The sequence below is a fragment of the Octopus sinensis genome, linkage group LG14 (genome assembly GCF_006345805.1).
Source record: "Octopus sinensis linkage group LG14, ASM634580v1, whole genome shotgun sequence".
In the NCBI taxonomy this organism is placed as follows: domain Eukaryota; kingdom Metazoa; phylum Mollusca; class Cephalopoda; order Octopoda; family Octopodidae; genus Octopus; species Octopus sinensis.
This window is the reverse complement of record NC_043010.1, coordinates 60,706,930-60,723,995: the sequence shown is the minus strand read 5'-3', so window position 1 is coordinate 60,723,995 and position 17,066 is coordinate 60,706,930. Positions and strand designations below refer to the sequence as shown.

Below are 17,066 nucleotides of genomic sequence, written 5' to 3'. Positions count from 1 at the left end.
AATGGCTGACTGATAGGGATCCCAGCCCTTTATTTCTTCTGGGTTTAAATTTAGTTAAAACAAACTGTGACAATCATCCCAGCAGAGCCAATACGTTAAGTACCAGTTATATCCTGATTTTTTATAGATTTCATTGATTAGAGCCATTCGCAGTAAAAAAAACAAAAAAAACTGAACTGCTGCCACTACTACTACTACTGCTGCTGCTGCTTCTATTGACATATTACAGTGCAGCAGCATCTTTGCCGAGATGTCAATACCTGATGTAGCAGTAGTAGTAGTAGTGGTGGTGGAGGTGTTTGTTGTTGCTGTTGTAGTGGTGGTGGTGGGGACAGTAGTATTAGTAATACTGATGCTATAAATATTACTAGTGATGTGTCCATGTGTGTGTGTGTGTGTTCCATCTGTTAAAAAAACTATATATACTGCATGTTTGTGTACGTATGTACATACACATGTACGTATACATACATATGTATATGTGTATATATATATGTGTGTGTATATGTGTATATATATATGTGGTGTGTGTGTATGTATATATATATATATATATATATATATATATATATATATATGTATGTATATATATATATATACTTTGTTTTTATTGAAGCTGCAAAAACATCACAAAAAAACTGCTACTCAGAGTAAAGATAATCTTAAATTAAAAACCACAAATCTTGAAATTACAGTAAGGTGGCTGTCATTGCAAGATTTGTGATTTTTAATTTAAGGTTATATATATGAATGTATATATGAGTGTGAGTGTGTGTGTGTGTACGTACATGTATATTTATATATACATACATATATGTATATGTAGATATATATATATATAAGCATGTATTTCGCAATGCATTGTTGAATGATACAAGCATTGAATACCTGAGCGTGGTAGGTGTCAGAGCTGTAGGTATCCATGTTTGTAGTGATCCAGAAATGGCTAAATAGAAGTGGAATGATGTTGTAGTAAATCCAGAAATGGCAAAGTATGAGTTGTAGATGCCTGGGATATAAAAGTTCCAAACAATATCAGATGATAGTGATGATGATGTTGTTGCTGTTGTCATCATATTAGGGGTGGACTGGTCGGTGACTGAGTAGACTGCGTTTAACAGTATCAATAGAAGCGACAGCTGACAGCAATGGTAATTTCCAAATGAAACGCTTCACATTATTATCATTATTTATGTTGTTATTGTTGTAGTGGTACAATCATGTTGGAGCCAAGGACTGATGGAATGGTGGACTCATGCAGATATAGTTTACTAATCTCAGTGTTAAAATGGTACTCGACAATGTTGAAGCTGTTGTAATCCTTTGACATTTTTGACATGTTAATACCTTGCCATATTGATTAACTGGACGAAGCCTTGATCTTTTAACTTCTACTGTTTGATATTACTGGCCATGGATGACCAGGACAGGGTCAATAGTAATCCACTGGGGTAGATTTGTTTCCTCCTGTGTGAATTCTCAGAGGCTGGAGGAGACGTGTGAATAGAAATGATTAAAAAAATTAGAATTAGAGCTAAAACAGAAGTGCAGGGAGTATGTTGGCTGTAAGGATGTCTGTTGTGGTCCTTTGTTTGAAATACACTTGGATTGGAGTGGTTTAACCCTGCAATATAAATAAAGGACAGATAAATACGAGAAAAGAGACATCTACATCCACAAAGTTTTAGATTGTTTCTAAAGGTTTATATAAAAGTCATTTATTACTGGAGACCAAATATCCTGTTTAGTGCTGGTGCCACAATACAATGTCCCTCATACACTGTAAAATAGTTGGCAAACAAATGGAGACAGTGTAGAGTAGAGAAGATTGTTTAGTCTTTCTGGAGACAAGACAACTTCTTGAGTGCCAGTTCTATGATAAAATGCACACATTTTATTTTATAAAGTGGTTGGCATCTAAAACTGATTCCACTGTTCTATTCAGTGTGTTAAAATGTAAAGATTGTTATTTCACAGATACAAAATAATATTCAGAACCTGCAGAAAGGAAGGTGTTTCAGTTGGTTTCTAAAATATCACAAAATATTTTACAAAGAAAATATATTTTATCAATGTTTCATTGGAAGTTGTCAACAAATATAACTTTAATTTTATGAATTCTGGAAAATGGTCTGATGTTCACTTTAGAATCAGTGGAAGTTTCATTTTAGCAATATATAAAGGACTAATAGTGCATTAGAGTGATGACATCAATGGGGGAACTCTCTGTTCAAGAGGACTTCTGGGCTGAGAACTACCATGGATGACTTCTAAGAATCCTTAGCCTGGCAGTGCTACTGAGGGACAAAACTTTACAGACATGGATGTGTTTGTCAGGCAGAACTGTTTGACATGTGCACAGAGCAACAAAACAATATTGCATGCATATGTGCAATGTCTGAGCCTTACTGATTTGTGGAAATATGCTGACCAGCAGTTATTGCATGTAGGATAGATTTGACTAGCAGGCTGAGTCCATTGTGGACATTGCTCCATCGCCCTTCTTTAATAAAACTGGGAAGGCAGTTTTCTGAAGTTGAGGGCAGACACCTTCCTCTTCAGTCAAGCCCTCATCAACCTTATCAAGTTCTACATGGAAAGCAAAGTGGGGGCAGAGAGGGAAGTTGTCAAAAGATGTGTGACTGGTGAAAATGGGTGCAGTGAAAGGAAATATTCTAAGAAGTTATAGTGAAGGCACATGGCTTAGTGGTTAGGGGTATTCAGCTCATGATCGTAAGGTTGTGAGTTCAATTCCTGGCAGTATGCTGTGTCCTTCAGCAAGACCCTCTATTTCACTCAGCTGGCAAAAATGAGTTGTACCTGTAATCCAAAGGGCCAGCCTTGACACACACTGTATTATGCTGAATCTCCTTGAGAACTATGTTAAGGGTGCACATGTCTGTGGAGTGCTTGCATGTTGTGCTCCTGATTGTAAGAATGATCTGTGGAACTCCTTAATTGTTCCTACTTGGAAGTTCTTCCTAATCAAGACGATTGTATTATCCATGTATTCACATATTTTGTATATTATATAAAATTTGCATTTCATTTCTCCCCACCACCATATTTTCCCCTTCTCCTCCTCCCCCAATTTTATAGAAGCCCCTACACAAATTGTACCCTGCTTTTATAACATCCTCCACACCTGACACTCCTGTGGCAAAAGGAAATCCTTGGAGGCAAGTTGGCAAATCGCTGGAACCTTTGGGCAAAATGTCTTGTGGCATTTGCTCCAGATCTTTACACTGGAGTTCAAATGTGAGGTCATCTTAGTGTTCCGTCCTTTTGGTGTTGATAGAATAAGGTACCAGTCAAATACTAGGGTTGATGGAGTCAACCCCAACTCCAAACTTTGCTGGCCTTGAACCAAAATTTGAAGTTATTCTTATTATTATTCTATTTTTCAACAGTGGCAGTCATGGTAGTTAAAGCTATAAAAAATAGCAGGTAAATATTGGATTAAAACCCTTTGTTTAGAAAAAGTTGAAGGCTGTCTGTGAGGCTTTAACACCCACATTTTCTGTAAACATGAGAGATGTTCTACCACAGGACCAAAGCAATTCTTTGAATATTTTCCCATCTGGTTTAGAAGCTTTGTTCTTACCAGCAACAATTTTGTGTTTCTAACATCATAAGAATTTAGAAACTTTGACTTTTTTAATAGTGGAAATCAGAGCAGATAAAGTTCTATCTACTTTGAGTTCCAATATTAAAAAAAAACAAAAATCAATTATTTCACAGCTCTTGAAGTTTATAAATCCTTATGACACTAATTATTATTATTTTTATTATGAGTTTTTCTTCTTTAAATCTTGTTTCCATTTCTTACCAAGTATCTTCCTGACACATGGGGCAAAGAGACTCACTGTATACATTGATAGGCCGTTAAAATGACTACACTATTTTGTTGTTTGTTGTTGTTCTTTGCCATCATCGTTATCATCATCACCATCCTTATTATTACTTTTAATCTGCATGTTTGTTAGTCACTTGCCAAGACACACCCAGTGTCCTGGGGCAAGTGAAGGATGAGAGATGTTACAGAATGACTGAAAGCTTGGGAAGGGGAAGTAGCAAATGTCTTCATGTAATACAACACAGACATTTAGATGGATAAGGTTTTTTCTAAGGATGTGGGCAGTACTTGTCAGTACATTATTATTGTTATTATTATAGAGGGAGAGAAAAGTACATGCCATCAAAGTGACACTGGGGTACAAATATATGAAGCCTAATATACCCATCATGACTACTCATCTGATGTACACCAGGTACATACATCACAACCACATGTGTGCTACATGGTGACTTCAAATCAAGGTAAACAAAGCATGACTTTCCAGGTAGGGGCCCAGTTAGACTTTTCTTCTCATTCAGGGACCTTCTCAAAAGGTCCCTGAATGAGGGTTGTTTAAGGATGATGAACAAATCTCCCACATTTTCAGGGAAGAATAATTCAAATCTCAAAGAATCCCTCTTAACACTGTTAATCCTGCTCCTGATCAGAGATGCATATATCATCAACCACTAAGGGACATGCTCAATTAGTTAAGGTCAAGCAACTGACAAAAAAATCTGTGGCAATGAGCAGAATATTTGCTGTAGCCCATTTTTTACATCGGAGCAATACATGTACATGTTAACACTTCCAATCAGTTAAGATTAGAAAGTATGAGAGCCACTGCATTAGGGCAGTAGAAAAGTTAGTAGGAAAACTGATTGAAAAACTTACCTTTATGTCCACACTCATCATCCTGGGGAATTTAATACTCAGAGATGTGTCCAGTGGCATCTGCCTTGCATTTCCATTTAGTTCATAGTTCTGTATGAGATGGGATTGTTTTGTCTTGTGTGTTTGTTGATTAGTAAACTGTAAAATAACATAAAGAAGAAAATTGATTTTAAAGAGAATTTCTTTACTCACTTTATTTTGCTTCAGATATATTGTCTTTATATTTAGTTTGAAGGAATTTTTACAAAATATTGTTTAATATTTTCAGAATTTAATCACATAATATACTATACAGTGTAGAAGTTAATTATAAATAGATGAGACAAAGAGAGAGAGAGACAGTAAGAGACAGCATAAGAGAGTGTTTGAGGGAGAGTATGAGAAAGAGAGAAAAAGAGAGGGTGGAACCGTGGAAAAGAAACATGTCGACCTAACAATCAAAGTTGTGATGTTCATATTCTACAAGAGAAATACATCCAATATTAATTATTGATGATGTACATTTGGCAATAAATGTTCAAAACTAATAATCTAACACACTCTAGAACAACACTGAGATTGAATAAAAACACTTTGGCTTTGAGGGAAAATTATTGTTTTTCTTTTAAATAAGTAACTCAGAGCATAATAAATTGTGCCAGAGACACATAAAAAAGCACCCAGTACACTCTCTAAAGAAGCTGACATTAGGAAGAGCATCCAGGCCTTAAAATCCACAACAAAACAGATGGCAGGAGCCTGGTGCAGCTTCCCTGCTCCTGTCAAATTGCTCAACCCATGCCAGTTTGGAAAACAAATGCTAAATAACGATTATGATGATATTCTCCACTCATTCACCATACAGCAGATCTGGTGAACAATTTCATTCATATAATACAATGATTACAACAATTTTAAGCTTAGATTAAATCAGTTTGTAATTAACTTACTGGTGTTGGTGGTAGGATTTGGGATGTTGAGAATTTCCATTCCTCTGGTGTTTACTTCATCTCCATATAAAACTGGCTTTTAGATTTTAATGTCTGAAGATTTTGGTTAAATATCTCTTCTGCATTTATGGTTATTGCAACAGGGCTGTTAGTCTAATACAGTAATTATTTCATTAATTGTGTGTATGATGAACAAAGAAAAAAGCTATAGAGAATGTTTTATCATTGTGAAATTAATATTGAAGGAATAAATTAAATCCATTTAAGATAGCTAACATTAATTGAATTATGTTTAGGGAGATGTCTCTATTAAAACTGAGATTAAAGAACCTATTTTATAATAATATACTACAATAATATAGAGTAGGATGTTTGTAGTATTTATTGTATGAGAGATGGGGTCATAAGAGATGCCATCATAAGGCCCTTTATGTGTGATGTGTGAAAGAAACATAGAGTTGATATTTTTATATGAATATAAAGTATTGTTTAAGATTTGGTGTGTGAGAGAATCATTTAACAATAGTCATGGAACATCTACTATGTTGGCTGTAGATAGGTATCTTGTATTTGTTGTCCCTTTAGTATTGTGGCTGCAACTGGATTGTCATTGGTATATTCTGCAAAATATCAAATATACAAACACAAATTACATTTCAATATAACAACTCCAATATATAAAGATAGAAACATTGATCTTATATTACACTAAGCATAACATTATATATTGTCCTACAGTAATAAAGGCAATTACATTTATATGTTATGTTTTGATAAAAGTTACCTGGTTCTGCAGGTATCTCATCATATGGTTTAGTCTTGCCATTACTCTTGCTAGCTTCTCTGTCCTTTTGGGATGTTAAGGTGTCACTGTTGTAAGACATGATGGAACTGGTACGACGTTCTTGACTATGGATTGAATCACATCTCTGGTGATTAGAAAACAAAGCAGGGTGAAACAATACAAAATGGAAGTAGCATTTATATCTATATTCTAGAGTGTTCTTAATAAGAGATAATAAAAGGATACTTTTATAAAAAAAGTAAATTTTGGATGGTAGAATCAAATTAACAGTATATTTGAAGAATTTGCTAGTATAAAATAAGTAGAGAAACAACAAGAAAACATTTACTAGTTAAATGAAGACAATTCCATTTATTCTGGAGAATCTAATTATATAATTTTTACTAAATTACAAACAAAAAAATTATACATCCTTACATTTGAAAGATCATTTTCAAAATGTGAAAGAAATTTATTATTAAAAAATTGAATTGTTTCAAAATATATTTACCTGAGGCACAGGTGGAAGTCTCCTTTGTGTTGTTGAGAATTTCCACTCATCTGGTGTCTGTTCCATCTCCAGAAAAAACTGACTTTTAGATTTTATTGTCTGAAGATTTCGGTTAAATATCTCTTCTGCATTTCTCGTTATTGCAACAGGATTGTTAGTCTGATACAGTAATTGTCTCATCTCAGTCTGAGAGAGAAAGTTGGGATTCTCTGCTGTTGTGGGTGAGTTATTTGTGTGATTAATACATCTGAAAACACACAGTGTTATGGACACTACAATAGCCACAGATAGTATTACAGCTGCTGCTACAATGATAATTACCCAAGTCATATTCAGGTCGTGACCAGACTGGAATGGCACAGCAGTCAACATTGGAGATGTATCATTACTAACAAACAGTGTTAGTATGATAGCAGTTGTTGCTGATTGAACTGGAGTACCACCGTCTTTCACTATAAACTGCAGCTCATATGTTCCTGCATCATTTTGGTAAACTGTGCGAGAGAAAGATAACACACCAGTGTGTGAGTTCACTGTAAACAGGTTTTTATCATTGGATCTCAGTATTCCATATGTGAGGAAAGCATTGTTTCCAGTGTCTTTGTCAGATGCTCTCAGAATTGTGATGTCCTTCTTACTGTGTGGATGGTAGTGGACATCGAGATTGTAAGGGTCATTATTAGGAAACGTAAAATACGGAGCATTATCATTTTTATCTAGAATCTCAATAACAATATTGGCAGTGTCATTGAGAGAAGGTGTTCCATTATCTTTCACTAAAACCTTGAACTTATAGATGTCTTTCATTTCTCGATCTATTGGTTGTGATGTAGAAATAAATCCATATTTTGTCAGTTGGAAAGGAATGTTATCATTGTTGTTATCATTGATGATAGAATATGTAAGTTGGCCTCCATCTCCAAGATCCGGGTCTGTAGCATTGATGAAGCCAATAGGGAAGTCAACTTTCTGGTTTTCATAGGTGAGGAATTGGAATGTCTCTTTGGTAAAATGTGGTTCTACATCATTGACATCAGTTACTTTGACGGAGAAATATTTTTTACTTTCTAGTTGAGGTGACCCCATGTCATGACACACAATAGATACTTTATAGTGGTCCCTTATTTCTCTGTCAAGATGACCCTTAACAATCATTTTATATTCTTTAGAATCTATTTTGGCAAGTTTAAACTTATCATGTTTTAAATCACAGATAACCTCACCATTAGGTCCACTATCATTGTCAGTGACCATAACATAAGCTATAAAACTACCAATTTTACTTGCTTCTGAAACTGCTGCTGAGCTCTCTGTTAAAGGAGATACAAAATCTATATTTATCAATGGAGCAGTATTCTGATGGTTAACAACATGAATCTGAACTTTGGTTACAGTACTAAGGGGAGGTTTTCCTCCATCTCTTGCTTCTACAAATAATTTAATAGACTGCTTTTTACTAACCTGAAAATTATCATGTAAAAATAAATCTCCGGTTTTCTTATCTAATACAAAATATTTCTGGATATTTCGAGATGTTTTATGGTTGAAATGGTAAGAAATCTTTCCATTGTCTCCAGAATCTTGATCTGTGGCTTTTAAAGTAAGAATTGGTAAATGTCTTTGATGTGAATTACTTACAGAGATGTTGTAGAGTTTCTGTGAAAATACAGGTGTATTATCATTGACATCTGTCACAGATATGTGTACCTTGAGTGTAGCTGTGTTGGGAGGGTTGCCTCCATCTTTAGCTTCTAGGATCAACTCATATGAGTCTTTTACTTCCCTGTCTAATTTGTCCTCTAGAACCAGTCCTGGAATATAGACACCATCATGTCGCTTTGTGACAGAGAGAGAAAATGGTTCTCTTCTACTTTTCTTAATCAAGTATGTAATCTGAGAATTTTGTATTGAAATATCTTCATCAATAGCATTTGGAATTGTTTTTGTTAGACCTTTTGCTTCAGTTTCAACAAATTCTATGTCAACTTTCTGATAAGGAAACTCTGGAGAATGGTCATTGATGTCTTCTATTAATATTTTTATCCTTAAAATTTTCATAAATGTTTCTTCTTTCCTTACAGCTACTTTAACAATCCTAGAACATTCCTTGTTGTATGTACACAGAGACTCAGCATCCAGTGTCTGAGTAGTGTAGAGTTTTCCTGAGTTGGTGACATTAAATAAGTGAGAACCACTCTCGACTGTCCTTTGTAGTTGTGTAAATGTAATGAGAGTGTGTTGTTGATGTGTGAGAGGGTGTGATAAGTTGGAGTCAACAGCAATGTCTCCTATATAGGTGTGAGGTCTGCCTTCTTCCTTGACATGGTATGTAATATCTATGGACAGTACAAGGGTGATCAGTAAATGTAGAAGACACAGTAGACCAATATATGCTGTCATGTCTGGAATTCTTCATCACATTTCAGCAGGAGAAATTGCTACAAAAGACAAGAAGGATATTAAAAGCTTATGTAGAATTCAAAGATGATAAGACCTAAGTATAATGACTTGTGTAAATATTATTTCCATCTCCAAATATATACATTTAGATTCATCAGAATTATTTAAAATATGTCATCTTTTCTGTTCTGATAGCAGTTAGTTCTTTTGGTTGCGATGAGGTTGCTTAATAGATAATATGTAGCAGGTACCATGGTATGGTGAAGACCAATAATATCTGAACCTTCCATGGTAGCTTCCCTACTGTACTGCTAGGACATGTACTGGCAGAATATGGTAAAATCATATTTATCTCCTGCACACTGACGAAGGAACCGTCTCAAAGTGTAGGCTATATGTGAAGCGTATATTACAGTATACGGGTGTGAATACCACAATATCGTTTTGTCAAAGATATTCAAACGCCATATTTCATTCAATCCTCCTGAACTACTCATATGGTGATTCTACTTTGGTTTGTTTTAACGAACCAGTAGTTGTAATGTTTTGTTGTAGTTTTACTATTGACAGTTGATGAACAAACAATTGTAAGTTCTCAAGTTACAATTGTGTGTGTGCATGTGTGTTTGTTTATAATTTACACACAAATTGAAGTATTTAGCAGTTCTGTCCAACAGGTTGTCTAAATGAAACACTGTCAGGAATTAGAAATGTGCAATGTGAATGGTGCCATTGGAAAAGGAAGACCTAAAATACATGGAAAAGAAATGGTGAGAATCTGCCTGCAGATGCTGACCTTCTCAAAAGGGATGACAACAGCATGTGACAATTGGTGACATGCTGTAGTGGAGAAAATGTTGTTCCTTCAGCCAAATATGGTAGAAATCAGACTGATAAAGATTGTGCTGTTGACTGAGATGATCTTGTTGCATCCACCTACCATTCCTCACCTTCCCAGCATCGTCTTTCTACTTTCATACCCTGCTCTCCACTATGGTACCCTACTCCCCACTCTATCCTTTCTTTATCTCACTACCCTCTTGCTACACTAACCCTATATTCCAGCCATCATATGGTATTCTCTAACTGTTTTTCCCCTTACAGTTTGTACACTCACCCTCTGCTCATCTACCATTTTTTATTCATTTGGCATGGTTACTATATCTACATTCTTAACACCTTATAGTATATTTACAGAGAGTTCTGGGTATATCTTATCATGGCACCAACATTAGAGAGGTTGGCATATCCTTCGCCAGATAACAGATGTCTATATATAGGAAGAGGGTTAGCCTGGATGAAATGCAGTTTGGTTTTGTGCCAGGGAGAAACACTACTGATGCTATCTTCCTAATAGGGCAACTGTAAGAGAAGCATTTAGCCAAGAATAAATCTTTGTATTTGGTTTGTAGACCTGGAGAAAGCCTTTGACAGAGTCCTCCATTTGCTCATCTGGTGGACAATGCAGAAGTTAGGGATAGATGAGCGGTTGGTGAGAGTGATAGAAGCCATGTACATGGATGCTGTCAGTTAGGTGAAGGTTGGCAATGAGAGTAGCAATGAATTTAGTGTACCAGTGGGAGTTTACCAAGGATTGGTTCTCAGACCCCTCTAGTTTATCACAATCCTCCCGGCCATAATAGAGGAATTTCAGACTGGCTGCCCATGGGAGCTCCTCTATATTGATGAGCTTGTTCTTAAAGCTGAATCACTACCTGAACTAGAGAAGAAATTTCAGGTGTGGAAGCAAAGTCTGGAATCTAAGGGCTTTGAAGTTAATTTAACTAAGACAAAAGTCCTAGTTAGTAGGAACACAAACAAAACTTAAATCCCTTCAGGCAGATGGCCCTGCTTGATATAAGGTGTACCCAGTGAAGGCTATGGACATATGAGAAGTGCAGTGGCATTATGGGAAGGTTGACTGAGAAAGTAGTCTGTATGTGGCAGATGTGCAGGTACAATAAGCACTAAGAATGTACAGAGAACAAACTTCCTGAAATGTCTGGTGGGTATCCTTAGAAGTAGTAGATAGCTTCCATTACCCAAATGACCAAATTAGCAATGGAAGTGGAAGTTCTGAAAGTGTAGTTGCTAGAATAAGAACAGGCTGAGCAAAGTTCAGAGAGCTTCTACCTTTGTTGGTAACAAAGGGCTTCAACCTAAGAGTGAAAGACAGATGATGCCTGTGTACATACAGCTATGCCACATGGCAGTGAAACATGGGCTATGGTTACAGAGGACATGCAAAGGCTTGAAAGAATTGAAGCCAGCATGCACCTCTGGATGGGTAATGTCAGTGTGCATGCATGACACAGTGTAAATGATTTAAGAGGAAAACTGGGTATAAGGTGTATCAGATGTTGTGTGCAAGGAAGAAGACTGCACTGGTTTGGTCATGTGATGCGTTTGGATGTGGACAGATGCGTAAAGAAGTGCTGATCTCTAATTGTAGAGGGATGGAGGGAACCTATGAAAGGGCTAGACCCAGGAAAAAAATAGGACAAACTAGTGAGAAAAGATCTTCAGTTACTGGGCTTCACAGAGAAGGTGACAAGGGACAAAGACTTCTGACAGTTTGCTGTGCTTGAGAAGATGTGCCAAGTTAAGTAAAACTGTGGCCATCCATACATACAGCATGTCCTCTATGTCCCTCTCTTAGCTAAGAGCTTGTTCTTATAGTTTTGTGGGTGCTGGTGTCACTAAAAGAACTTGCACTGGTTCCACAAAAGAGCACTCGAACCAGTGCCCGACCCATGTAAAAGCACCTCTGCTAGTGCCATATTCAAGTGCCTATGCTGAGGCCTGCTACCTAAAAGCACCCATGCCGAGCAGTGCCACATAAAAGTACCCGTGCTATGTAAAAGCACTTGTGCCAGTGCTACGTACAAAGCACCAGGTACAGTTTCTGAAGTGGTTGGCATTAGGAAGGGCAACTAGCTGTAGAAAGCATGCCAAGAGAGACAATTGAAACCTGAGAAACCCTCCAGCTGACAGCTCCTGTCAAACTGTCCCACCCATTTCAGCATGAAAAACGGACATTAAATGATGGTGATGATAATAATAATGATGATGATAGTGGAAATATATAAACAAATATATAAAGAAAACATATTTTTAACATTATGTGTTTGAACAGAGATCTTAATAAATTACAAACAAATTCAGACAATTTACTGAAATATAAGTCTGAATAGACATTAAAAAATATAGACTGTTTATACAAATGGAAATGAATACATATATACACGTCACCATACATTTTACTCTGGACATGAATTAATGTTTCTAACAGCCTGACATTTTAGGGAAACAGAGAAACCAGTGAATGCTTCAAGAAGTTGAGTAGACCATCATAGACAGAAATAGATTGAAAGGTTTGGTGAGTTTAGGATCTAACTCAGGAGCTCACAAAGGGAAGGAGATGGAAGAAACACAATCAGGGTCCAGTCCAATGGGTTGAAGTGGTCCACAATGGTTAATATTTACCCCCTGACTCTGGTTGGTGTTGAATGACTGCATGGATCAGATGGTAAAGTACCAGACAACCAGCAGAGTGGTCAGTGGTTCATATCCATTAGAGAAATTGGATGTCAACACCCACTTCGTACACCCATGTAATTCACAGAAGGTTTACCTAAGTGGCTGGTAACTATTTCATATGAAAAATAAACTAAGTAAATTTGAGGTTCAGACTGAAGTTAGTAACAATATAAGGAGGTCTGATGTTGGCTGGTAGGATGTCATTTAGGATTAATAATTAAAGAATAAAAACAGTTCTATGAGATTAAAATAGAGCTTAATGAAAAATAAATTATAATGAAGTTATTAAATAGCATTGAGTGGGGAAAATCTAATTAGAGGAATTTAAGTTTAGAAAGCTAAACATTTGGGAAATGTTGATTGGATATTTTGGAAATTTAACCAAAATCTTCATGGAATATTTCTAAATAAACTGCACACAAAATACTGAATTATATTGACAATAATTATTACAACTTAACAAACCATGTGAAAAGCACCCATGTTGGTGCCACATAAAGGATACCCAGGACACTTTATAAAGTGCTTGGTGCTAAGAAGGGCATCAAGCCATAGAATCCATGCCAAAAGAGACAATTGGAGTTCACAAGGATAATTTGCACTAAACTAAAGATGGGAATCATAAAATGGTGGAGTGAATGTTGATGGAAAAATATAATTATCTTCAAGAAATAAGTAGATCTCTTCCTTATCAAACTAATTGTAAAATATTTTAATTCCTCTTTACATACAAGGAAATTCTTATACATAAAAACTATTTCCATTATATTATATTCAACAAATAAGAAACTCTAATAATGTGGTGCATGTTAGTTTGTAAGAAGAAATCTACAACATTCATCTCTTGTAGTCAGAGTTAATATATTTTAACAACACATGACAATATCATCAGCTTACATCTTGCACTAAAAACTATAACGAATCACACTAATAATGATGATGACGATGACAATGATGAAGATGATGATGATGATGATGCCTTATACTTAAAACACAAGGCCTGAAATTTGAGAGGATGGGACTAGTCAATTCATTGAACCCTAGTGTTTCACTGGTACTTAATTTATTGACCCTGAAAAGATGAAAGGCAAAGTCAACCACAGCAGAATTTGAACCTAGATAATAAGGCCAGGAGAAATGCCACTAAGAATTTCACCCAGTGTGCAAATGATTCTGAATCTTACCACCTCAACAACACTAATAATATTAATAATCATAATAAACATTTGCAGTATATTATATACAAAGGAATACATAGTGGATATTTTACAGGTTGTAAATATAAATATATATATATATATATATATATATATGTATTTATATGTATATATATGTTGCCATGCAAACTCCCCACCACTTTTAACACAAGTGTACAAATTTTCAGGTCAATCCGAGCACATTTACAAACACTTTTGCCTGCGGAACTGCTTGTGAGACAACGTCTGCCCTTCTCACAAATATATAGTAGATATATATATATATCTATCTATCTATCTATCTATCTATCTATATATATATATATATGTATGTATGTATGTATGTATATATATATATATATATATATATATATATATATATATATATATATATATATATATATATTATACAGATTTATATACTTATATAGAAATATTAGTGATCGGATAGTTCATTAAAAGCAACAGAAAGATTAAGATTTAATTAGTGAATTATTATGCCGACAGAGATATAAACAATACTGACATACATTATTGAAACTCAGTCTTATTGGTTTTCAATAAATGTTTTCTGATAGCAAAATAAATATATAGATACCTAGTTTGGAATATATTAAACCATTATTATATATAAAATATATCATAGCAATATATATGTATGGAGTCTTGTGTGATTCTAACATTGAAAGAAGTAATCCAGTTCAAAGTAATTGTAATACAATGACTACTGCAGCTATTGTTGTTGTTGTTAATGGTGGAAGTGATGGCTAGATCTCTCGATCCTCCACTGTCCCAGTCCCTGTATATATACAACATGGCAGACATTTTAGATATTATCCTTACCCTGTCTGTCATTAGAAACACAAATAATATAAATGTTATAATGAATATGAAAAGATAATAAAGAGAGAGAGAGAGAGAGGGAGGGAGACTTACCAGCATTGTTTAATCCTTCACTGTAGTTGTGTGTGATGGATGATATGTATCCTGCTGTAGTGTTCCACTCCAACTGCTGCTGCTGCTGCTGTAGTGGTATTATAGTGGTACTGCTGCTGTTGTAGTAGTGTTCCTGTGTTACTGCAGCTGCTGCTGCTGTTCCTGTGTAACTGCTGATATAATAGTGTGACAGTTGCTGTATGTAGTGGGAGGTGAGGTGTTAGCCAGATGCTGGTGTGTGCTAGTTACAACTCTATGTCCTCCACACACACACACACACATTGTGTGTATGATGAACAAAGAAAAAAGCTATCAGCCTCACTTTCAATATTGAAAGAAATATAGAAAATCTCTCTCATCCAATAGGAAATTACTGCAATGTTGTCTGTGTCACACAAACACATCGAATAAGAGAATTCATGTTACACTGAAGCAGCTTGATAATTTACAGGGATATCATCATTAATATGACTTGATTACATAGTTAGTGTAAATAAAAATGGATTTCTATTGAAAATATGGGATTATATTTTTTGTTTCATTCAAGTTGTATAACTTTTAATATGAGATGATAAATTCAGCAATTACCAAAAAAAAACCTCACTAGAAGATAGAAAATGTTTGACCATATGAATTTAATATTCATGATATACATTAATTAAATCCATTCCAGGAAAGCTAAAATTAACTGGTTTATGTCTAAGGTAATATTTATACTAAAACAGAGAGTAAAATAGGTATTTTCTAATAATATACTATGATAATATAAAGTAGGACTTTTGTAGTATTTAATGTATAAGAGATGTAAATAAGGGGTCATAATAGATGCCATTGTAAGGCCTTTTACATGTGTGATGTGTGAAAGAAACATAGAGTTGATATTTTTATATGAATATAAAGTATTGTATAAGATTTGGTGTGTGAGAGAATCATTTAACAATAGTCATGGAACATCTACTATGTTGGCTGTAGATAGGTATCTTGTATTTGTTGTCCCTTTAGTATTGTGGCTGCAACTGGATTGTCATTGGTATATTCTGCAAAATATCAAATATACAAACACAAATTACATTTCAATATAACAACTCCAATATATAAAGATAGAAACATTGATCTTGTATTACACTAAGCATAACATTATATATTGTCCTACAGTAATAAAGGCAATTACATTTATATGTAATGTTTTGATAAAAGTTACCTGGTTCTGCAGGTATCTCATCATATGGTTTAGTCTTGCCATTACTCTTGCTAGCTTCTCTGTCCTTTTGGGATGTTAACGTGTCACTGTTGTAAGACATGATGGAACTGGTACGACGTCCTTGACTATGGATTGAATCACATCTCTGGTGATTAGAAAACAAAGCAGAGTGAAGTGTCATGTTTACCAGGATAGATGCTAACATGCATATTTTCTAAATAGTTTCCTGGTAAGACACAAGAATTAGATTATTATATAAAAGTAATGAAACTCAAAATAATAATAAATATATGCACACAATGAACAATCCAATTTAATATAGAGTGTTTAAAACCAGGCACTTCAAAAACGACTGATTCCTTATCGGGTCGGCATTAGGATTACAAGAAGAAATATCTCAAAGATGGATGAAAATCATTTTAACATTTGGCCATTTAATGTTTGACAAACACATGGCAGAAATGGTCATAGCATAAACAATGCTGGTGTTTCCAGATGCTATATAATGCATCTGATCATAAACCACTGAAAGCTAATAAAATTAATTTCATATTCATGACATGATTACGAAGCCACCAAGAGAAACAATAGACATTTAAAATAAGAGTACCATCATATCAACGAATATTAAATTGAGTACCATCATCTCATCTTTGAAACAGAATATATGAAAACTACAGAAACATGACAGAAATATTGGAAATGATTTTAAATGATAATATTTATATCTTCTATAACATATAACATAATTTGACAAATTATTGATCAATCAGATGAGTTAGGATACTTTTTAATTGGTAATCATGTTTTCATAAAACATCAGAGAGACCTGTATGA

General features: G+C 34.9%; 2 protein-coding genes and 1 long non-coding RNA gene across 3 annotated transcripts in view; all 3 read right to left on the bottom strand.

The window, feature by feature from the left end:
* Positions 1-653: 653 nt before the first annotated feature.
* Positions 654-5,866, bottom strand: LOC118766102. Its single transcript, XR_005002028.1, has 3 exons — positions 5,662-5,866; positions 4,733-4,870; positions 654-1,624 (listed from the first exon to the last, which is right to left on the bottom strand). It is a non-coding gene; the product is annotated as an uncharacterized LOC118766102 (long non-coding RNA).
* A 47-nt stretch (positions 5,867-5,913) lies between these two features.
* LOC115219429 (protocadherin beta-15-like) lies at positions 5,914-15,182 on the bottom strand. The gene is made up of 4 exons (XM_029789593.2): positions 15,029-15,182; positions 6,957-9,394; positions 6,446-6,590; positions 5,914-6,281 (listed from the first exon to the last, which is right to left on the bottom strand). The coding sequence occupies exons 2-4, from the start codon at positions 9,354-9,356 to the stop codon at positions 6,202-6,204; spliced, it is 2,625 nt and encodes an 874-aa protein (XP_029645453.1). The 5' UTR covers positions 9,357-9,394; positions 15,029-15,182; the 3' UTR covers positions 5,914-6,201.
* Positions 15,183-15,807: 625 nt separating this feature from the next.
* LOC115219428 (protocadherin beta-15-like) overlaps positions 15,808-17,066 on the bottom strand; it is a 35,724-nt gene continuing 34,465 nt past the window's right edge. The window contains exons 6-7 of the mRNA XM_036509404.1: positions 16,230-16,374; positions 15,808-16,065 (exon numbers count right to left, since the gene is read on the bottom strand). Coding sequence (XP_036365297.1) covers positions 15,986-16,065; positions 16,230-16,374 — 225 coding nt within the window. The 3' untranslated portion in view covers positions 15,808-15,985. The remainder of the gene's footprint in view (positions 16,066-16,229; positions 16,375-17,066) is intronic.